General features: G+C 38.6%; 1 protein-coding gene across 7 annotated transcripts in view; it reads left to right on the top strand.

The window, feature by feature from the left end:
* The window catches only part of LOC102938736 (myelin basic protein), a 172,685-nt gene that overhangs the window by 137,824 nt on the left and 11,066 nt on the right, over positions 1–23,795 (top strand). For all 7 annotated transcript variants that reach the window (XM_043539995.1, XM_037892980.2, XM_037892979.2 and 4 more), the window contains exon 4: positions 191–621. In XM_043539995.1, the coding sequence (XP_043395930.1) occupies positions 191–621 (431 nt within the window). The remainder of the gene's footprint in view (positions 1–190; positions 622–23,795) is intronic.

Here is a 23,795-nt window from a genome sequence, read left to right as displayed (position 1 = left end):
TTAAATGTGAGAACACAGTTCAGTTGCAAGACAGATTAATTCTCTGAAAGGCATTTGGAGAGAGAGAGAGAACATATTCTATGGATTTTGCATGAAAAAACTAACTCAAGGCAAGTGAAAGAAAGCAGCATTGTTCCAGTGCTCTGTTTTTCATAGGCCTGTATTCATATCTCATTCTTGTTGTTTATAGGAGAGGCAGATGTGAACCAGAACAATGGGACCTCCACTAAGAGCACAGCGGTGACAGACTCCAAGGGCACAGCAGACTCAAAGAATGCCTGGAAGGAGGCCAACCCAGCTGACACAGTTGGTCGCCCCCACTTGATCCGCCTCTTTTCCCGAGATGCCCCAGGAAGGGAGGACAACACCTTCAAAGATCGGCCCTCAGAGTCAGACGAGCTACAGACCATTCAAGAGGACAGTGCTGCAACTTCAGAGAACTCGGATTTGATGGCTTCACAGAAACGCTCCTCTTTCCGGCACGGATCAAAAATGGCAACTGCAAGCACCATAGACCATGCTAGACATGGATCTCCAAGGCACAGAGACTCGGGTCTACTTGACTCGCTGGGCAGATTCTTTGGAGGAGAAAAACAAGTTCCCAGGAGGGGCTCGGGCAAGGTGAGCTCTGAGGAATAGAACAGCTACAGCAACATAAAATACAAATTAAAAAAGAAAGGGTAGGAGAAGAGAGAGGTGAACTAGGTAACCACCACAGAGCAAGAGTTGATTTAGTGAACAGGAAGGTATTGCTGGTGTCAGATATGTTTGGCTTCAGTAAGAAATACAAAAGCATAGCACTAGAAAATGTTATGAGCTTGCGACAGAGCACGTTTATCAGTTTTTGGCAGAACCACTCTTCCAGTGTCTGGAAATCAAGAGTATTTATAAATCAGGGTGTGGCTCTGGAGACATTCCTGAGAGACTTGTGAACATTTTATAAGTGGTGTAGTATCAGTATATTGAACAATTTAGGGCGAAGCTTCAGGCTGCTTTTGCTTTTTCTGTCGGGACCATTTTGTGTCAAATGTTTCTCAAAACTAACAGGCACAGAAGCACGAGACAATCTTATGACAATTCTGCACTAGTATGGGGGATGGACTTGAAAATGGGTCTTTTTCCTTCTCTAATTTGTATGAGGCATTCTTTTGTTGGAGTCTGCCTCACAAGCCTGTATTATAAAATCAGTACAGCTTTGTAAGACATGTGAATGTGGTTGCTGTTGGGATAACTCGCCAGAAATTCTTCTGAAATGTGAACTTACTATGGTCAAGCTATTTGATCCTGATTGCTTAGGACGGACGACTAAATCACAATTGTACCTTCAAACATCTGTGGATTAAATACCAGAACTTCTGTGACCTCTGAGTGTTAACAATTATTAAATTTAGCATAAGAAAACATCTCCAATGTGATTAAATTAAAAAAAACCCCACTCACGCAGGAAACAGAGGTGCTGAGAGATGTAGAAAGTAGTGTACTAATCCTGGAATGGGCAGGAGTATATACAGTTTTATAAGGGTGCTGATATTTCCTTAAAGCTTTGGTTCCTTGACCTGTTGTTTCTGAGCTTAATCTTACTGATCTGTTACATTCACACAGCAACAGACTTTGTCTTCATTTGTATTTGATTTTTTTTTTTTTTTTTTTTTTTGCTACAGTAATCTGAGTGGGTACTTTGCTTTAAGAAAATATCACACTGGTGGGTAGCTGAAGAAATGAAGTTCATCCCTATGTGCCATGTAGTACAAAATACTCACTTTTGGGGGCAGTTTCTTATAATCCTCTTCCCTCAATGAAAATTTTTGATGCTCCCAACTGCAGGTTTACTTGCACACACATTAAATTAGCTAATAAACTAAACAGCTGTAATCCCATTTTGTTGTGCAGAACACCTGAGAATTTCAGACCATAATCAAACCATACGCTCAAAAAAATTGTGATTTGATATGAGACATACTTGCAAGTTCCTACTGTACATGTGAAGTATAGCTTGTATTAATTTTCATTAGCAATATGGCCTAGTGTGACAGACACTGGACTGGGAGTCAGGTTCTATTCTTGGATCTACCATTGACTTTGTGGGTAATATTAGGTGAGTGATTTAACATCTCTGTTCCTCCATCTGTAAATGGGGAATTATAATGTTTGCCCACCTATGAAAAGCTCTATAAGGGCAAAACATTACAATGTTGTTTGTGCAACAGCTAATGATATGCAGTGAGCAGCCACTGTCTTGATGAGGGGAAAATTCTTTTCTTAGAATCCCTTGGCTTTTCTTGCTATCATTGCAATAGGCATAAGTCACTCCTGATATTGATTGTGATTTGAAATGTATTCTTGAATGTGGTTGGCTAGCTTCAACTCTTGCTATTAATGTGTAATTACAGCATTGAGTTATCTAAAAACCAGTATATAAATGCTCTTTGTAGATCAATGTAAAATAGTATTAGAATTTGCACGCAGAAAAAATAAAGAGGCAGGTATTTTTTGTGTACCAATAAAAATGAAATCAATTTTCAGTGGTGGTGGTAGTGATCTAAATTGGGTGTAAATTGTGGATTCCTGTATTTACCAATCATTGTGAATCAATTTACCTTGAGGGGTCAGTTTGTAGTCATGTACTAACAAAAGGGAAGGTACTTCCATTGTCATCTTGGTTGATCTTCAGCGCTCTGTCAAATTAAGGGCAGAAATGACTGGAGTAGAAAATCTCAACAGCAAATAGTGCCTGCAGAGCAAAACAAAGCCTTCTGCGTGAGTCTAAACAATTTTTAAGCCAGGAATAAAACTGATTTTTTTAAACAACCGCTTTTAATGTTTTAAAGGGCAGCCTTACAGAGTTAAGCTGTAAGCACATAGGAACAGGTATCTTGGCCAAAGTCAGTGATGATTTTTGAACTAGCAACCCTGACTTCTAGTGCCAAAGCATCTCATTATTGTTCCCAGAAACAATAATGCCGATGAATAAAAACATATCTTAGGAATCCACTCCAGGAATCCAACAAGTTCCCCGGCCTTTTGTTTCAATTAATGTTTCATGAAGCTTAAAATTAGTGTCATACAGTCATCTTGAATAGTTTGGGTGTCAGGAAAGGTTTGTGTTCCAAATATTTGTGTATAGATAAGAGCAAATCTAGATATCTGATATTCTCATTTGTACTTAAAGCAAAAGAAATTAACTACTGAATTATATAGAATGGTAGAAAAGAAATGAGTGATCCTAAAAGCATTTTAAAAAAAATCCAAAAAGAACTCAGGCAGTTTTCCAGCTTTGCTGCACACACAGTTCAATAGATGGCTTTGGTGCATAAGATATTGCAGAAAATGCTTCCTGGAGTAAATTACAAAGGGAAATACAATGTATTGTGGGGGCTGTTGATGTTGTTTGAATCAGTTTTGTAACAAGTGTGCAGCTTTGAGTTTAAGAGCTATTCTGCTGCTGCCTTTCTTGTGGTGTCTCCCCAACTACTTCCATCCCATGCACCACTAGGAGCATACATCTAAACTGCCCACACCAGTAAATACTGGAATGTAGAGAAAACACTTGTTCTTTGTGCAGACTGAGGGCTGACATTCAGGCATAACAGATTATAAATTCCTCATGAAAGCATATTCTTCTTACACCCATGGGTGAAAAGTACATTAGTTAATAATGTTCTCTATTGTTTAAAAAAAGGTGGGGTGGGAACAAAAAAAATACCTTGTTTTGTGGCCTCCAGGGAGCGAGTTCTCCCTTACTCTGGAATTTTGGAGCTGTGTTAGGGAAGGTGGGAGTTCTGGGGGCGTAAAATAAAAATAGACCCTCTAGAATATAAAGAGAGATTGTCTCCTTTCAATGGCAACAGCTGCGCTTGCCATTTTTTTCTTCCTTCTACCAAGATTTTTGATAACTGAACCATATCAATCACACACACAACATGAGTTTTGTATTGAAGTAAAAATAATCCTAATGAAGTCATTGTTATGTAATCATATAGGGCTTGAGTCTGCCATGTTTATGGTAGAATCATTATCACTACTAGGGGAGTGAGGCTAAGTAAGGATGACAGAATCAAGCCCCTACACAATTATGGTACAAACGTACTCAAGATTTTTCCCAATGCAAGACAAAGTTTCTTTGCGGTGTTAGTAGTGTTTCCTTTTTCATCTCTATAGAATTTAACAGGGTAAATTTCAAGTTTTAAAACTCATTAAAAAAATTTGAAACTGTCAGGATGATCAGATCTGTCCAATCCCCATTTAAAATTTGTGCTTACATCATCAGAATTTTTATTTCTTGATTTAATTGCAAAGTTACTTTTGTTTTCTACCAAATCTTGGATTGTGATACAGTAACTTTTATACCCCAAACTTTAACATTATGTGCTAGCGTAGTGAACTTAAACTAGGTTTGTATGGAATGATGGAAAAAAAAATAATTCAAGGGCCAGACTTGATTGAAATGCCAAAGTCTGTATTAGTAAAGCCATTTGTATCTCCTGTTTGCATTACTGCTCAGTAAGTACATATTTTTACATTCACACTTTCTCATGTGCTATCTGCATAGGGCCCTCCTCCTACATTTCTTACACAGCCAAAGGAAGTTATGGGGGTGTAAAGAATACAGCATCAGGACATAGGATTTCCTTTCCGAATGTGTGAAGCAGCATGAAGAGTATTTATTACACTGAGCTCATCGATAAATTGGGTAAAATGGTGGTTTTAATACTGCAAACAGAATGTTTGTTCACCAAGGAATGCCCAGCAGAACTCTTCAAATAATAAATGTACATAGATTTGCTAGAATCACAGCTATTTCATTGGGTTTTTATATCCTTTTAATCTATATCTCAATGTGTAAACCCCACCCCACCGTCTCTTCTGTCAGGGTTCTAACACAATACACCCAGTGCCCTGAGGGTCTGGAAAAATATCAGCTGAGTCTATTCTTGTTCTAATTTAAAGTTTTGTTATCACAATGAGCAACAAAGTATAGGAAATTCTCAGCTTGTAATTATTTACTGTGACCTTTCTTCTTTTAATTCTTAGGAAAAATCCTCTTGTTGTGTTATCCACTGTTTTTGTACACTTACCTAATGTAAAAAAAAGTATTTGATGTATTCAATGATACTAGCTTTATGGTGGCTGTAATATAATTTGATTTTGTTTTCATCTTTTGCTTTATGTATGCTTCAACATTTATATTCATTTATTAAAATCACAGAGATCTGGTGTACTAATTCCTTAGTTTGTTTTTAACTATCTTATTGTATTAACAGTGCAGCTAGTGCCTTTTTATTTTTACTCATTCTACCCTGTGATACATGTGAAACGGTCGCCAACATCAGGGGACAGAAAGAGAGAGATTCACCAACTTAACAGTGAAAACTCATTGATGAGAGAGGCTGAATGTTAGATTTAACTGAGCTCAAAGAAAAAATCTGAGTGTTGACAAGAATGAATTAGGAATGTGTAAGTTTTTGGTGAATATCATGGGACTATTGATATTCAAGAAATCATACTCCCGATTTACCTCAGTGAGAGCAGGATTGGGTCCTTATTCGGTAAAGATTGCCATCTCAGCACACTGGAGTGGTTGGTGAGGGAGTTGGAGACACTCTTGATGGAACATTCCATTATTACAGAGTTCTCTCTCCTTGGAAAATATTAAAATACAGTGAATATATACTCAGCAAAGGAACATAAAGAATGATCTACAGTGAATAAATGCATGATGTGTGGGCTGCCACTTCTAGTTAGGGTTTCATCTCGTGTAATTTTGGTGCCAGCACATTTCAGATTTGCTCTGTAGTTGTCTGGTCTGTATTTTTATATTGTAAGTCAGAGGAAATTCTCATTATCGTGTATTAAATTACACAAAACAAATACATATTGATGGAACTACTGCAAATTACCAGGCAAGGAAAAAGATAATATGTGGCGCTGTACAAAAATGCAGCACAAGCCAACAAGTAAGGAGAGCGGGTGGGAGCATTCCGGTCCTATGACAACTGCATTTTGTTTGTGCATATGAACCAACTGACTGGTTTCTAAATGACAATTTCTAATAATACAAGACTAAGAGGAGGAGGGGGTTGAAAATCTAGAATTGTTTGAACAGATAATTTTGAAAACATGAAGTGACAGGCTGCAAGAGTCCATTTGGCTATACACGCCTTTTACATTTGATCTGAACCTGTGCTTCCTGCTCTGTGAATTGTTTCCTCTTTCTCTGAAGCTCAGCAATGTATTCCCTAAGCTATTCTTTGACTGACACAGTTCTGCCTGAACAACCATTATACTCTTCAAAATATTTTAAGATCTGGCTCCCTTTGGCTTGAGCCCGTTGCCAGTATAAGGACCTTTTTTCTTCTTCATCACATCCCTCCAGAAGATGACATCCTCAGATGAATCTATTCTAAAAAAGAATAAACTGTTCCATCAGATACTAACAGACATAGACACTTTTACTTGGTCACTCTTGTTGTCAGATCAGTGTGACAGGGTATTCGGTAGAGGGCCTCTGGAACTCATTCTGGTGTTTTGCCAGATGCTGGGCCTGTCTAACTTCAGGAAGCAAAGCAAGACTTACCTGTTTGACCAGGCCCTGTCACCCAGCAGACCATGAGGATATCTCGATTTTATTTTGCTATGATATACCCAGCGTTTGAGGCATTTATATTTAAATAAATAACAGAACCTTCTCTGGAGCAACAGTAACCTTCCTATAAGGTGAACAAACTATATTTACAAAGGGTGAATATCACCCTGTGTAGAGGGCTTGGGGACAGAATAATCCAACTCAAGATCAAATGGTAAAATTTACATAATACAAAAGCCTTCTCTACAAAGGGGTGAATTTTACCCACTATACACTGGAGGGCATCATCCAGTACGCTCTTTGCTCCTTAATGCAGCCATAAATTTGCCCTACTGTTGTTGTGTAGACTAGATTAGATTGCCTTAAATTGTATTTTCTACTCACTTGTGCAGCTGACCCTGTATCTGACTATAACAGTTCTTCATTATTTGCTATATCCCCAATTTTTATAATCAATGATTCTTCTCTCAAATGCCACAGCACCTTCCATCCCAGGATCTCAAAGTGCTTTACAGATAATGACCTTACCCACAGCACTCTAGTGAGGCAGATATTATTAACCCATGGAGAAAACACAGAGGTTAAATGACTTGGCCAAGGTCACTCCACAAGCTTGCAATAGTAAGGAATCCATTCTAGGTTTCCTGCCCTTTAGTACCATGATTGTAGGTATCATTAGCAAAGTTTTCTGGCTTTCATTTGACATTTTCATCCAAGTTTTTTATATGCACTGTTTTATAAAACTATGAAATTCCAGGCCTTAATCAGCCTCTGATCATACCCACTCTCCAGCTAGAAGTATTGCTTTTCAGAATTACTAATTTCATATTTGAGCTATTGAGTTCAATTTTCTATCCAATAATCTTTTTTCCTTTAACTCTTTTACCAGGACCTCCATACTGTTGCAAGTTTTTTTCCATCTAAGCAATTTGACAATGACCTTGAAATACACTGTTACATTCTGCAGAGAGAGACAGAATGCTTGATCCCTAACTGTTTAACAAACACCTTCTCTCTAGTTCCCCTCTTTCATTTACAGCTGGCAAAATACCTTTAGGCAGCTAAAAGCATAAGCAAGTTCTCACCAATATTTTTCACGCCCCTAAAACCACATTGCTAGTAGAAAACAAGCGTGGGTGAAACCAACAGTGCCTAGCACAATGGGACTCCAATCTCAGTTTGGGTCCCTAGATTCTACTTTAATATAAATAAGAATACTCCTCATATCAGCTTCTTGCAGATATACACAACTCTAAACAGACTTTCACTATGAGATTCTCTAGCCCCTCATCCATCACTCATTTTCACTTATAAGATTAGTTGAAAATGAGTCCTGGGAAGTTGTAGCTGACAAGTTTCTATATTACAATAAAATCTCTTGCTCAGGATTTAAGCCCAATTCACGTTCTTTATTTAAACTGGTGACAGCAGAGATGTTATTAAGAGAGCATCCTTAAATCTATTTGGCAAAACAAATGAGTTACTCATTAAACTGACAGTTGCAGGGTATTGGGGATGGCTTAGGGGGTTAGTAACAGAGCATTTCACTTCTAAATTGTTAGGTCATACCCACCCTAGGGACCTTTTACTGCAAGGTTCTCAGCTCCCTCAACATCAGTGGGAGCAGAGGGTGCTCAGTCATTCATAGAAGATTAAGACCAATTTAAATAACAGCAAATAATTGTTGCTATCTATTTGGTAGCCCATATAAAATGAACTGGACAATTCAGTCCCTCACGGGCATGTATCTTCATCACAAATTGAGTCCTTTTCCAGCAGATTATTTTTTAAAGGAAAACATAACACCAGTAAAATGGTTTTACAGCAATTTCCTCTGAAAAGGACCCTGTCATGCAAATTTGGCCTGAAGTAAAAAAATTATTTAAAAAAACTTACAGCCAATTAAAAAGAACAAAAACACTCCTGAAAATCTTTAAATTCCAAAGTAACATTTTCCTTCAGTGTTCAAAGCTCATGCTAATGATACTGTGCTAATGCATGAGAGCTATAACATGAAATTTCCAGGAAACTGACTATAATCTACAGTTCACAGATTCCAAGGCCAGAAGGGACCATTGTAATCATCTAGTCTGACCTCCTCTAAAACACAAGCCATAGAACTTCCCCCAAATAATCCCCAGAGCAGATCTTTCAGAAAAACATCCAGTCTTCATTTAAAAATTGTCGGTGATAGAGAATCCACCACAACTCTTGGTACATTGTTTCAGTGATTAATTACCCTCATTGTTAAAATGCACACCTGTTTGAATCTGTCCAGCTTCAACTTCGAGCCATTGGATTGTATTATAAATTTCTCTGCTAGATCAAAGAGCCCATTATCAAATATTTGTACTCCATTTGGAACCTACACACTGTAATCAATCAACACTTAACCTCTTTGTTATGCTAAATAGATTGAGCTCCTTGCGTCTCTCACTACAAGGCATGTTCTCTAATCCTTTAATCATTCTCCTGGCTCTTCTCTCAACCCTCTCCAATTTATCAATGTCCTTCTTGAATTGTGGACACCAACGGTGGACACTACTCCAGCAGCAGTCACACCAGTGCCAAATACAGAGGTAACCCAACCTCTCTACTTCTATTCAAGATTCCCCTGTTTATGCATCCAAGGACTGCATTAGCCCTTTTGGCCACAGTATTGCACAGGGAGCATACGTTCAGCTGATTATACACCACAACCCCCAGTGTTTTTTTCATTATTACTGCTTCAGGATACAGTTCCTCCATCCTGTAAGTATGGCCTGCATTCTACATTCATAGATGTATACATTTAACAGTATTAAAACACATATTGTTTGTTTCCACCTAGCTCAAATGAAAATAACTAGTTCATTTTCATCCTCCACTTGGAGAAACTCAAAGTAAACAATTGCATAAATTGTGAAAAGTAAATTTAGATTTTTAAAATGATTTCAGTTTTCCTCATCTAAAGTCCAGATGTGTTATTTATAACAAAGGTTAAAGATTGTTTTAAAATTAATTTAAGGCTGATCTTCAGAATATTATTGCCACTAATACATTTTAAATATTTACTGATAATTAGGGGTTTGATACTACATTTACTTGCCATTATTTATTTATTATGTTTTTATAGGAGCAATCCTGTTACGGTAAGATTTTTAAATGGCAGTTAACTCCCATTAAAAGTTTTTGTGTGTTTGAAAATATACTTTGTTGAATTGCATGAGTAGGCATTAGGATTTATCATAATGTTTGTGCCAAGGGAAGTCAGACAAGTATTTTGTGGGATACGTTTTAGTACCACCACTTATATGCCTGCTACTGATTATGATCAAACCACCACAAAAGGATGACAAGTGCTAGTAAGCGTAGTATTGGTTTCTCGATGAAGTGTTGAAGAAGATAGTGAAATGGATGTGATATGTACACTAACAGATTATGGTTTATAAATCAGCATAAATGGAGAGCTGTTGTATGCAAATATTAAATTAAGCACCCATTTTACCTGAAAATCCTACTGTCTGTCATGGCAGAGGTATAAATAATAAATTAGAAACTTCCTCACTTTGCCCAAAAACCCAATGCGATTGAGTGGGGATGAAACCTTGATTCATAGTACTTTGTTGAAAAGTGGGCTTTGCTGTTTCTCGAAGACAGTCCCTGAAGCATGTTACTGTGGGCAGTGTCAATACATAAGTTACACGATGGAAGTAAATTTTTAGCACAGGGAGTACGCATAATGGTAAAACTGCTGTTAATAATTAAAGTGCTTGTCTGTCAATTTCCCTCTGCAACAAACTCAAGGTTATTTCTTTGTCTGACTTAGAGCCCAATTATACAAGATTGAGAGGCCAATATTCATGAAATTTAAATGAAACCGTGGCAGAATGCAACTTTGCTGTCTGACACAAAAAGGATATTTTACTGCTCAAATCTGCACGTGTAATTTTATTCATGAGAGTAGTTCCACCCAAGATGATGAATACAGTTATTGCTATGGACAAACCAACATCATTGGTGGCTTATGAGTTACATATCAAACTCATTGCTAATAAATCCAAGGGGAAAAAAAGACATTTTAACAAATCCTCAAAGTATGGGAGGCAAAGGTTTAAAAACAAAACACCAAACCAGGTACATATTTTGTACTGGCAATTTTACCTGCAGTAAGAGACATCAAAATCTGAACTATGGGGTAGTTGTAACGTAGCAAGTCAAAACACTGTGGCTTTGGCCCATCTTAATGAATAAAATGAACAGCCTTGGAATTCCAAAAATCACCAGCAACGAACGACCCAAGTAGTGCTCTCTCTGACTCTCTTTTCAGATGATGGCAGAGAGATATCAACTACACACAAAATTTCTGAATTTGGGTGCCAAAAGCTAGACCTATATTTAGGCACCCAAAGACAAAATCTGATTTCAGAAGTGCTGCGCACCCACAACTCTCATTTAAGTTGGTTTGACATACAGGTATTCAGAACCTTTAAAAATCAGGCTACTCTTAAACCAGAAGGTAACCAGATTTGAAATTTTTTGGCCTATATATTATACACAGTATCTGCAGTAAGTGAAATGAAAATTTGTTCTTGGCTAATTAACAAAGTTTCCCCAAAAAATTCCTAGAAACTTCTTTTGAAAATTAGTGATACTATATTTACCAATTTCACAATGAATTCACAAATTGATATACTGAAATCTAGGTATAGGCAGTTCTCCCACAAAAACAGGCAAATACACACACTGTGGCATGAAACTAGTCAAACAAAAGTGACCTTTGCTTTTTACCTCTCCCTGGAATACAGAGCAGGGTTCATTTACTAGGATCAGCTGATTGAGTCCCAAACACCAAACTTCGTGCGAATACTGGGGAATTGAGTCTTTGGGTATGCCTACTGTACGAGCACTATGGTGGCGCTGCTGAAGTGTAAACGCTTGCTACAGCGATGGAAGGGGTTTTTCCATCACTGTAGTAAATCCACCCCCTCAAGAAGCACAGCTAGGTTGACAGAAGAATTGTTCAGTCAACCTAGCAGTGTCTACACCAGGTCTTAGTTTGGATTAACTATGTCTCTCAGGGGTGTTCATTTTTCACACCATTGAGTAGTGTAGACTAGGTGGGCCTAATTTTTTAGATGTAAACCAGGCCTCGGTTTCTGAATGCACCGTTTGGACAGAAGGCTGGCTCTTTGTTGTTGACTACAATGTAAAGTATTCAACGAGTATAAAATTCATATACTTCTCTTATGTCAAACTATTTTAAAATGTACCTGCAAGCAAATGGCCAAATCCCTCTGAGTTCACAAACCAATTCATTAATTCAAAGGGTCTCAATTCAAGACTAGACTTTGTGAACATGATCATTGAATGTAACATACGGAAACTAATCTTGCCTTATTAATGATTACCTCAGGAGTTGCAAGTGCTGCACAATATTAAAACTGATGTAGAAGTTTAACATTTATAATAGGTGTGAGGCATAGAAAACCCTATGAAATTGTCTGATAAGGTGCTGCAAACTTTAATTGGCAATCTGTGTGTCACAGCTCCATCTAGTGATAAAGACTAATATCATACTGTACAGAGTGGAAACTTCCAGTATCACAAGGAAGCAACAAAAGGTAAATATGGCCTCTTTTTAAAATATAGTTGATGTGCCACGTGCCCTTCATATTTATTAGGTTTTCGTATTGGTGCCCATCATTTCAATTAGTGCCTAGCATCTACTTCAAAAGTAAACCAGGGTATGGCAGGCTTCAGCATGTATTGATATAAAACTCATTGACTGGATGAACTAATTTAAAGACTTACTTTAACAAAATTGTATAACAGCAAGAATTAAGTAAATAACTCAGCAGGGTTATTTCTTTTTTTAAAGACCCTCAAACAACGTACTATGGCCTTTCAGTGAACGGATTTTCATAGGTTGGTTGTAGGTTGTGTTGTTTGTTATTTGTGATTCTAAGAAATGTTTTTCCAATTTTACTTTCTTTTTCATTGATTTTGAGTCTTAGAGCCTTCAGAGTAATAAAAAGCACAAAGTTCAGTTGAAAAAGGAAGTAAATACAGTAGTTTACAAATGCATCCTAAATTAAAAGGAAATAAGGTAATTATCTGTTGCATCAAATTTAGAATAATATGTTTACAGAGGTTAATACATGAAGCAAGCACTGCATCTGGAGAACCGATAAACACAAGCTGTTGAACTCCGTCACAGGACGGTCAGAAGGAACAACAGCCCAGTTCCTGGTTTTAGGTCCCATGACTAGCTCATCCCTCTTAAAAAGGACCATATCAAAAAACTAACGGTTGTAATGAAATTGTTGGCACTACAAACAGCAGAATCTATGTCCATAATACTTAATTCGCTGTATACTTCGTATGATATCCTTTTCAATAAACCAAATTACTGGCATACACTGTATACCAGTAACTGATTATAGACCTAGATGGTGATTTACACCTAGTTTTTAAGTCATTAACATAAAGAAAATGAGAAATCTTATTCATGACAATTTCCACAGTTCACTTTCTAATTCTACTTTATTTACTCTGCAAAGAATGAGGATCTCAGGCCTCTAGTCAGTGACATCACATATACCACTGCAGAATGTCTAGTTAAGTCTAATTAATGAAGGCTTTGAGATTTTTTTTTTAAACTAGATAACTGCAGGATAAAATCATAGCAAAATGGTTAAAATATAATTTAGCTCAAGATGTGGGAAGGGAGCTGGGAATGGTTTAAAACAGTGGTGCTGCAGGATTCATTTTGGGACATGAAACATGCTTGAGCACTCATTTTTATTCCTTGGGAATATGAATGAGTGAAGCTTGACCATTTAAATTCCTACATGCTGTCTCTTGTTCATAAGGATTGAATACGAAATATAGAGTGGTTACTTACATTGTGGTAGCTGTGGTTCTTTGAGATATCTGCACATGTGGATCCCAGTCATGGTGTGTGGTGGCCCCAGTGCAATAGCTTGGAACGTTTTCATTAGTAGTGTCCAGTAGGGGTCATGCTTGTTCTCAAGTCAAGTCCTCATGATCTGCCTCCTAAGGGCACAAAAAGTAGTGACTGCAACTGCCACTCAGTTCTTTCACCACCCAGAATCCATCGTGTAAGATTCCGAATTGCAAGAAGGAAAGTAGGCCATGGGAGCAACATATCCAGACTTCTCAAAGAACCACAGTTACTATGAGGTATGTAACCACTCTTTCTTCTTTAAGTACTGGACAAGTGCATCCCAGTCATGATGATTAGCTAGCAGTCACCCTAAACTGAGGTGGGTGCGAAGAGTTAATTGAAAAGAGATTGCAAAACCTCCCTTCAAAAATGGGCAACCAGTCGAGAAGCATTCATTAACAAATAATGCTTTGTAAATGTATGAGCTCAAGTTCTGGTAGCTGCTCTGCAAATCTCCAGTATTGGCTTTCAACTTAGACATGCAACCGATGTTGCTTGTGAATGAATAAGAATGTTTTAAAGGACTTATTAATATTATATACAGTCCTAATACAATCAGATGCCCATTTTGAAAGCTTTTGAGATGAAATAGCCATCCCTTTAGATTTATTTCCATAAGCAATAAAATGTCTTAAAGTCTTACAAAAAGATTTTGTTTTATCCAGATAGTATAACAATGATCGTTTGACATTCAAGATACACATGTAATTTAACTTCAGCTGCGATGAATAAGGTTGTGGAAAGAAGACTGGTAAATTAATAAACTGATTTGAAAGTCCAATACAGGTGAGTCGCATCATACGCACATTTAACTTACGCAAATTCAACTATAAGCGCTCGGCAAAAAAATCCAACAACAACAACAAGATACCTGTAAACAGTGTGGGCGATTGTGCCCACCATTCCACTCAATGAGCATATGCTCCTGAGTGAGCGTGAGACGTGAATCTGCTGTTCCCTCAGTCGGTCTCAGTTCCCGCATGCAAGCATCTCACCGCGTGTGATTCTAGTGTTTAAAGATATGTATTTTTCGTACAACATGGCCCCTAAACGCAAGCCAACTGCTTCATCTGGTGCTCAACTGAAGAAACAGCGATCTGTTCCAACGCTGGAGGAAAAACTGGCTGTGTTGGACTTACTGAGATACGGTATGTCGGTCTCCAACGTGGTGGATAAATATGGCCGCAACGAATCTAGCATCCGTGCCGTCAAGATTCAAGAGAGAGAAATTTGTTAAGCCATGGCATCAAGTGTTCTAATAACTGCTAAAGTGACGAGTCAGGTGCGTTATAAGATTTTAGTGAAGACTGAAAAGGCATTAAACTTATGGCTGGAAGACATGAACCGTAAACGTGTGCCTATCAATAGCAACACGTTGCGAGAAAAGGCTCTTAGCCTCTACGCACTGTTCAAACCTCCTGCCAAAGAGGGACAGCCTTCTGATGAGAAGGAATTCAAAGCCAGCCAAGGCTGGCTTAACAGTTTTAGGAACCGCTTCAACCTCAAAAACGTGCAGACTACTGGTGAAGCTGCATCTGCCAATGAAGAGGCAGCAAAAGCCTACCCCAAACAATTAAAGAAAATCATAGAAGAAAAGGACTATCTTCCGGAACAAGTTTTTAATGCTGATGAGACTGGGCTCTTCTGGAAAAAAAATGCCCAACTCCACTTACATTTCAAAATCAGAAAGACAACCCCGGCTTCAAAGCAGCTAAACACTGTGTGACTGTGTTGTTTTGTGGCAATGCGGCTGGGCATTTAATAAAGTTGGGCTTGCTCTACAGGACTGCAAATCCCCGTGCCCTGAAAGGCAAGAACAAAAATCTCCTGCCTGTGTTCTGGCAATCAAATAAAAAGGCTTGGGTGATGGCAGCATTATATCTGGATTGGTTCCACAAGTGTTTCATTCCGGAGGTCAAGCGGTACCTCGAAGAGAAAGGACTTGACTTTAAAGTGTTGCTGATCGTAGACAATGCTCCTGGCCACCCTGCGGCACTCCAGTTTGTGCATAATGAGGTTGAAGTAATCTTTCCTCCCCCAAATACCACCTCCAACCTCTCGACCAAGGTGTGATTCGCGTACACAAGGCTTGTGTTCTCACGGATACATAGCGCTATGGATGCTGATCCCAATCTTAATGTGATGGAGTGTTGGAAGTCCTTCAACACTGTTAATTGCATCACTTATAATAAACAGGCAATGGATGCAATCAAGCCTGAAACAGTCAATGCATGTTGGCGAAACCTATTGAAAGAACATGTGAATGATTTTAAAGGTTTCCTGACCATTGACAAAGAAGTGAAATGCATTATTCAGGTGGACAGGCAAGTGGGTGGTGATGGCTTCGTTGACATCCTTGAGGAAGAAATTGAAGAATTAATTGAGAGCCACAGAGAAACACTGACTAATGAAGAGTTAGAGGAACTGATAAAATTGTCTACAGAAGACGAAGATGATGACAACGAACAAGAGCAGCCAACAAGTTGGAATCTTCCTAAATTTGCTGAAGTGTTCCAAGCAGTGAAACACTTGAATGATTTAATTTCTGAATATGATACGTCTATGGAACGAAGCCTCAAAATCACACGTAGTATTACAGACGATTTGAGACCGTATCAAGAAATGTTTGAGCAGCTCAAGACACAACAGCGACAGTTGTCGATCAGCATGTTTTTCAAGGAAAAACAAACAACCAGCAGCAGATGAACCTATGCAATCAACTTCTTGAGCTGAACCAGAGCCAACCACTTCGTCTACAACTCTCTCTCCGTCTCCTGGATCGACATCAAGCTGTCGTCTCCTGACAACCCCCTGTAATTACCCCCTGTAGCTAAAAATACAGTACTGTAAAATTATATTTTGCATATGTACTCATTATATACTGTACATTACTGTATACATGATACATTTAAACCTATTACTGTACAGGGTTGTATACACAAAACCATGTACAGTATACTGTACTTTATGGGCGATTTAAGGGATTTTCAAGGGTAATTTTGACTATACGTGATTTTCACCTTACGTGCTGACTTTAGAACCTAACCCCCACGTAAAATGCGACTCCGCTGAAATACTTTTGGAATGAAGGACAGATTATGTCTCAGTCACCCTTTCTATATGAAAAGCCTTGTAAGGAACATTTATAATTAATACTTGTAGTTCACTTATTCTACTTGCTGAGGTAATAGCCACAAAAACTGCCAGTTTCATTGCCAAAATTCTGAATTAGGAAGTTTGCTAGAGATTCAAAAGGAAGTTCCAGTATAAAGAAAGCACTAGCTTTAAATCCCATGTTGGAGCAATCTTTCTTACAGGAGTAAGAACTCGAACTAAGCCCCTCAGAAATCTGCACCCCCTTCCACTTGTGGATGAAATACTGAAATCACTGCCAAATCACTTTAAATGTAATAAGTAATCCAAGATTATTGGAATACAACACACCAAGAAGGTATGTGATCCTTGGATATGGCCCAGAATAAAAGACATACCACTAGCAGAATGTGTTATTTCCTGTTCTCAAGTTAGATAATGTTCTTCAGCAGTACAGAATATCCAACGAGGACACCCAGAAACCACCCAAACAATGAGATGTAGTGACACTGGATTTGAGTGTAGGAGTAGGCTGTGATTTTGCGATATCATGTCATTCTGAATCAGCAGCATGGTAAACTGTTGATTGGACACTATTAGAAGATCAGAGAACAAGAACTGATAAGGCCAATTAGGAGCTATTAGTATAGCCCAATCTCTTTCATACCTTATCTTCCTGATCACCCTTGGAATTAAAGGAAAAGTAGGGAAGGCATACACCAAATGGTGTGACTAGCAAATCGTGAAAGTGTCTGCTATGAATCCCAGACTCTTTCCTGCTCAATAACAAAACAGACACTTTTTGTTCTGATTCAAAGCAAACAAGTCTATTTGGGGAAACCCTCACTTTTGGAAGATTTGGTCCACTAATTAATTAATCTTTTAAGTCCCATTCATGGGACAAGGTCACCTTTCTGCTTAGTGAGTATGCTATACCATTGCTCTTCCCTGGAAGATGAAGAGTTGTCAGACTGATACAAAGCTGGATACACCATTACCATATAGAACATAGAAGGTCTGCCTTTCACCTCTCTGCCTATTCAGACAGTATGAATAGGCACTTGGTTAAAACATCCTCCGAGCTGATGAAATCCCAAACGGCGGTAGTTGGAATTCATAATTATTTGCTAAAGCCACAAACTGAAGATACTACTTGTGTGCAGAATGTGTCTGACACATGAAAATACGCTTTGTGCAAGTTGAGGGTCATGAACCAATCCATGGGATCTAGAGTGGGAATAACTGAAGCAAGAGTTACCATACAAGACTTGGCATGCCAAATGTATTTGTTTTGGATTCCCAAAATCTAAGATCGGATGCCAACCTCCTTTATTTTTTTTATATGAGAAAAACGGAAGCCCTTTTCGACATATTCTTCAGGTACCAATTCTATCAACCTGTCCTAGGTTGATTAGGTCATCTAATTCTAGATGTACGCTTGTGAGAAAAGGGATCAGGTATGGGTGGGAGGCAGAGACAAACTGAATGACATAACCATCTCTGAGAAGTTGAAGGGCCCATTGATCTGTGATGATTCCAATCCAAGTCTCCTGGGAAAAGAAAAAGCAGAATCAAAAAGGAGGGAGGAACAGATATTGCTCCTTGTAGATTAGTCCAAGCTCCTCAACCATCACATCGAATCTGATGTCTCTGTGTCTGTCCTGGTTGTGAGGTTACCAAAGAGGACGATGGAATTCATCATCTTTTTGATATCTTAATCTCTTCTTGGATTAGTCAGAAGATCTCTGCTGGTAAAAGTATGAGGAAGTTTAGTATATTTTGAGGAGGAGGAACATGGACAACACTGTTTCTTCCTAAATGCAGGTGCATATAAACTTAGAGATCTAAAAGTGGATCTTAAGTCTTTTAATGAACTCAAGGTCTCATCTGTTTTAGTTTCATCTAAACAAGCTCAATTCATCAAACAGCAAATCTTCCGTGGTTGTCTGTACCTCCCTGTATCAATCTGGTGCAGAAAACCATGATGCATATCTCCTAACAATAGCTTTAGCTGTTTAACAGACACCAGTATCAGTTGCACCCAGATCAGTTTGAAGAGCTATTTTAGAAATCAACTAGCCTCCATAAATTGATCTGAACTCCTCTCTAATTTCTGTAGGTAAACTTGTCCTTAAAGTCAGATGTTTGTTCTATTGTAGATAATCATATTTAGAAAGCATAGCTTGATAATTAGTTATTCTAACTTGCAGACAGGCTGATGAATAAATTTTCCTCCCAAAAGTGTCTATTCTGTTTGGTTCTCTCTCTTTGGGAGCTGACTTTCCCAATTGTTTCGACTCTTCATTTGCAGGAGTAACAACCAACGAAGATGGAGATGGACAAGTATAAAAATACTCAAAACCTTTGGATAGTACTTGATATCTACAATTAGCATGTTTTGAAGTAGCTGAAATCAAGGAGGGAGTAATCAAAAGCTCTTTTTCTATTCTAAAGTTCCTCACTGATAGGAAGAGCAACTCTATTTTGAGATGCTGGTTGTAAAGTATCAAAAGTTTATGCCTTTTCCTGTACCATTTCTTATAGGACTTCCAGTGTTTCCCCTTATGCACTTCAATAATTCCTGAAACATTTTAAATTTATCAGTTGTCAGAGGCACAGTGGATGAAATAGTCTCCTCAAGTGAAGAAAAAGAAAAAGAATGTGGACATCCAGCTTAATCTTCCTGGTGAACCGGTAACTCTCCATCACTAGAATGATGCTGTTCCTCTGTTTCCATAATCTGAACAGGAAATGAGGTGACAATTGAAAAATTGAATTAGGTGATTTACACATATATGCCATTTACTGTGGGGGAACTTCCCCTGGATGCTGCAGATATTGCTGCCACAGAGACCAATATGGCCAAGGTTGTTGACCATGTGGTTAAGATACATTCATCCCATTTGGGGGATACCAACGAGAGTAATTAGAATTTAAACCCTTACATTCATAAAAAAGCTCCTTTGTGTTATCTTTTCTGTTTTTATTTTCTTTTTGCTGGCTTCTTAGGTGGAGGGCTCCCACTGGAATCTGATGAGAATCCTTCTTTTGATAGGACAACAGGATTTTAAAATTTGAGTATGACTTCTACTCACAGCCCTACTTTAAAGAGAAATCTTTATCACGGGTATTCTTGATCTTTCATGGAGAGGAGGTTTAGATGGTGCAGAACTAGAAGACTTTAACAATGGTAAACCAGGCGCTGGAGTTATTCTGATATCCAAGGGAGATGTAAACAAATATTTCGGTGCTGTGGAATCCCCTTCAAAAGACATCTAAGTTGAGGAAGCCTGTCTCATTTAGCTGCTTTGAGGGCTCTGAAATGCTGAAACTGCCTGTGCTGAGTGAGAGAGGTGGGTGAGGTCATATCTTTTATTGGACCAACTTCTGTTGGTGAGAGAGACAAGCTTTCGAACCACACAGAGCTATTCTCATCTTTCTGACAACAGAAGTTGGTCTAATAAAAGATATTACCTTACCTACCTTGTCTCTCTAATATCCTGGACCGACATGGCTACAATTATACTGCAACATGCCGAGTGAGATGCTCTTATCAAAACTAGTCCTGCTAAAGACAGTGCCAGGGCAGACTGTAATTGATGCACTGGTGCTAAGATGGATGGTTTCGATAAGTCCTGAGCCACGGTTTTAGGACTTTCATCTCTACGTGCTCTCTTCTGCGAGTACCGAACAGGACACAGAGCTCTAGCACTGATTTCCTCTGTGCTGACTTCATCAATTCCTTTTAGGATGACTTTCTCCTGCCAGACACCAGAGATAGAGAAGAGTCATAACCAATTTAGTGTCTCACTTTTCGGACAGCAGGGATTTCTGACTGCTCCAAAATAATTTGCAAAGCCTCTCTAGGTCTTTCTGTTGCTCTTGAGCCTGGTGTCACATCTCTGGTGACTAGATCATAGACAGATTGTTTTGGTAGACAGCAACTTCCTCAGCATTGTCTTGGCTCAGGATCTGACAGTGCCCTCATGTACTTTTCCATGAGAAAGAGCTTTCACCTGGACTGTCACGCTTTGTGTGTGAGGATCTTAGAAGATTTACAGATCACACGCTTAGTGACAACATGGTCTTCACTTATACAATAAAGACACTTACCATGAGTGACCGTTAGGGGAATGGCACTCCCTCCCCGCATGTAGAGGGGCATAATTTAAAGCCTGGGGAATCTCAGTTCTGACATACCTCAACTAAAATCCTAATACACTAATTCAAAACAGAAATAAAGTTAAAATGTAACTCTCTTCCTTTAAAAAAAACAGAGGTAACATTAAGGTTAAGTCTGCACTATGAACTAGGAGTGTGATGTCCCTTGCTTGGGTACACATACTTGCGCTAGCTCTTGTCAAGATAGCACAAGTATAAATAGCAGAGTTGCTGAAGCAGCACAAGTAATGGCAGATGAGGCATGGCTTAGCTGTGCTGAGTATGTTCCCACCTGTTTCAGATGGGTTAATACTTGGAACAGCTAAGCCAAGCCTCGGCTGCCACTACTTGTGCTTCCACGGTTATGCTGCATGTGTACATAGGCAGGTGAATCACACACTTATCTTGTAGTGTAAAGACAGCCTAACACTACTGAACACTAAGGCAACTATAAATAAAAAGTAACTACCCAAATTAACTAAATAAAATGGGGATACTATTGTTCTGGCTGTTCTGCCTAGGTCCATCCAAAGAAACTGAGCGGTGGTCCGCGTCACTACACTCTTTGTATTCTCGGGAGGGGGAGAGTGAGGTTGTAAGGACATGCATCTGACGAAGTGGGTATTCACCCACGAAAGCTTATGCTCCAATACGTCTGTTAGTCTATAAGGTTCCACAGGACTCTTTGCTGTTGTAAGGAGTGTGATCCCTATTGGACACTACAAGTGAAAGTGTTCTGAACTACTGCGCTGGGGCATCCACACACCATGAATAGGATCCACGTTTCCAGTTCGGAAAAAAATAATCCCTGTTTGACTGTGATCCTTTCTTTATTAGCTACAGATTTTTAAATAAATAACTTCCTCCCCACCCTCTAATTTCCAATGCCTTTCATGTATTCTGTTTTCATACTTCCTCTCTTTGCATGTGTGTTGAGAGTCTGGAGATAGCATTTCAAACTGCTCTCAAGCCCATCTTCATCAGGCTGAAAAAGTATCACTTTAAAGTTCTCCACAGTGTACACCATGAAAAGTTTGCAGTAGACTAGCATCCACTTTGATTTCAGTAACACAGCAGTAGAGGCGGCTACAACATGACCTGCAACACTAGCCAGGGAAAAATGACAGAGAAAGGAGGTTCGTGGAAGCTGTGTCCCAAAAACAAAGAAAAGTTTAATTTGGAAAAAGAAAAGGAGTACTTGTGGCACCTTAGAGACTAACCAATTTATTTGAGCATAAGCTTTCGTGAGCTACAGCTCACTTCATCGCATCCGATGAGTGAGCTGTAGCTCACGAAAGCTTATGCTCAAATAAATTGGTTAGTCTCTAAGGTGCCACAAGTACTCCTTTTCTTTTTGCAAATACAGACTAACACGGCTGCTACTCTGAAACCTTTAATTTGGAACATTCACAGAAAACAGCAATCACCCCAACTACCACCTATATTTCTATGCTGCTATCCTGTTGGTTTAAAAAAAAAAAGTCATGTGAGTTAAAACTGGACATTCTAGCAACATCGTCATAGCCTTAAACTAGGCCGTTTTTCATTCACGGCTAGCCGTTTTTTTCTGTCACCCGGTAATATGAATCCATAGCTCTGGCTATCATCTAAAAAGTGGAAAAGTAAAGCTAATTGTGGGAGGAAGTGCAGGATGATTGCATAATCTCATAGAAATTGCATAGTCCCAATAAAATCCATTAAAGTCCTACTTTTTAAGTGGTATAATAATATACACCATCGGCACAGGGAGAGCAAACCTAATAAATATTGAGCTGAACTTTCCTGCAATAACTAATTTGAAACTCATTTTTCCGAAGGATTATATTACATGCATATCATATATATGATATATACACATCATCATTGCAAGAGGAACAATGCTTTTTATTTTCATACAGATTTTTTTTTTTTTTTAAACTCCCAACCCTGATAGATTGGGTGATCTTTGGCAAACAATAACTATAGGCCAAGACTTTTAAAGATGGTTTGGCAACTAAAGATGCAGAGGTGCCTCGTGGGATTTTCAAAAGTGACAATTGACCCCATTAGGAATTAGACAGCTAGGTGTTTTTGAAAATCCCACTAGGTGCCTATCTGCATATTTTGGTGCCGAAATATCTTTAAAAGTCTGGTCCAGAGAGGTTAAGTTATTCATCAAAGATCATACAATCAGTCAGCAGTAGGGTTAGGAATAAAACTCAGGAGGCCTGGGCCCATATCCAGTGCTCTGACAAGCAGATTACATTGTCTCATTAGGTAGGTTATATGGAAAGGTTATGTGTTTTGCTGTCAGTGACAAATAAAATCAGAGTTAATTTGTTTGCTTCATATTATTTTAGACTCTACTTTTTTTCACTGCACTGATATGCTTGATCTTAAGTAGCAAGAAATGTACCATCCTTTATCTATCTGAATGTCTTTAATGTCACTAGATATTCAGGGAAGTAGTCATACTTGGTGGGACCTTTATGACACCTTCTCTTCAGGGTTTTCTCTATTCCCTGGTGATCTAGTTTGGTTCTGTTGGAGTTTCTGGTGTGGCCTTTGGCTATTATGTTTTTCAAGAAAGAAAGCTTATACCTTCTACTGTTCATGAATTTAACATGGATCAGTCACATCTAACTATTCTTACTTCCATCTTTGTGATACTAACGCAAGATGTAGCACCAATTTCACATAATAGAGTAGACACCATTTTCACCGTGGCATAAAACATTTATCACAGGTAACTGTGTTCTGCTAAAAGAAAAGGAGAACTTGTGGCACCTTAGAGACTAACAAATTTATTTGAGCATAAGCTTTTGTGAGCTATAGCTCACTTCATCGGATGCTGTAGCTCATGAAAGTTTATGCTCAAATAAATTTGTTTGTCTCTAAGGTGCCACAAGTCCTCCTTTTCTTTTTGCGGATACAGACTAACATGGCTGCTACTCTGAAACCTGTGTTGTGCTAGTTAGTCTCCATGAATTTAATAGCCTTGCTCTTGTTTTGCCTCTGCTTTTTTGGATT

The sequence above is a fragment of the Chelonia mydas genome, chromosome 2, assembly GCF_015237465.2.
Source record: "Chelonia mydas isolate rCheMyd1 chromosome 2, rCheMyd1.pri.v2, whole genome shotgun sequence".
Taxonomy (NCBI): domain Eukaryota; kingdom Metazoa; phylum Chordata; order Testudines; family Cheloniidae; genus Chelonia; species Chelonia mydas.
The sequence above is the reverse complement of the archived record's forward strand: the minus strand, read 5'-3'. Positions and strand labels throughout refer to the sequence as shown.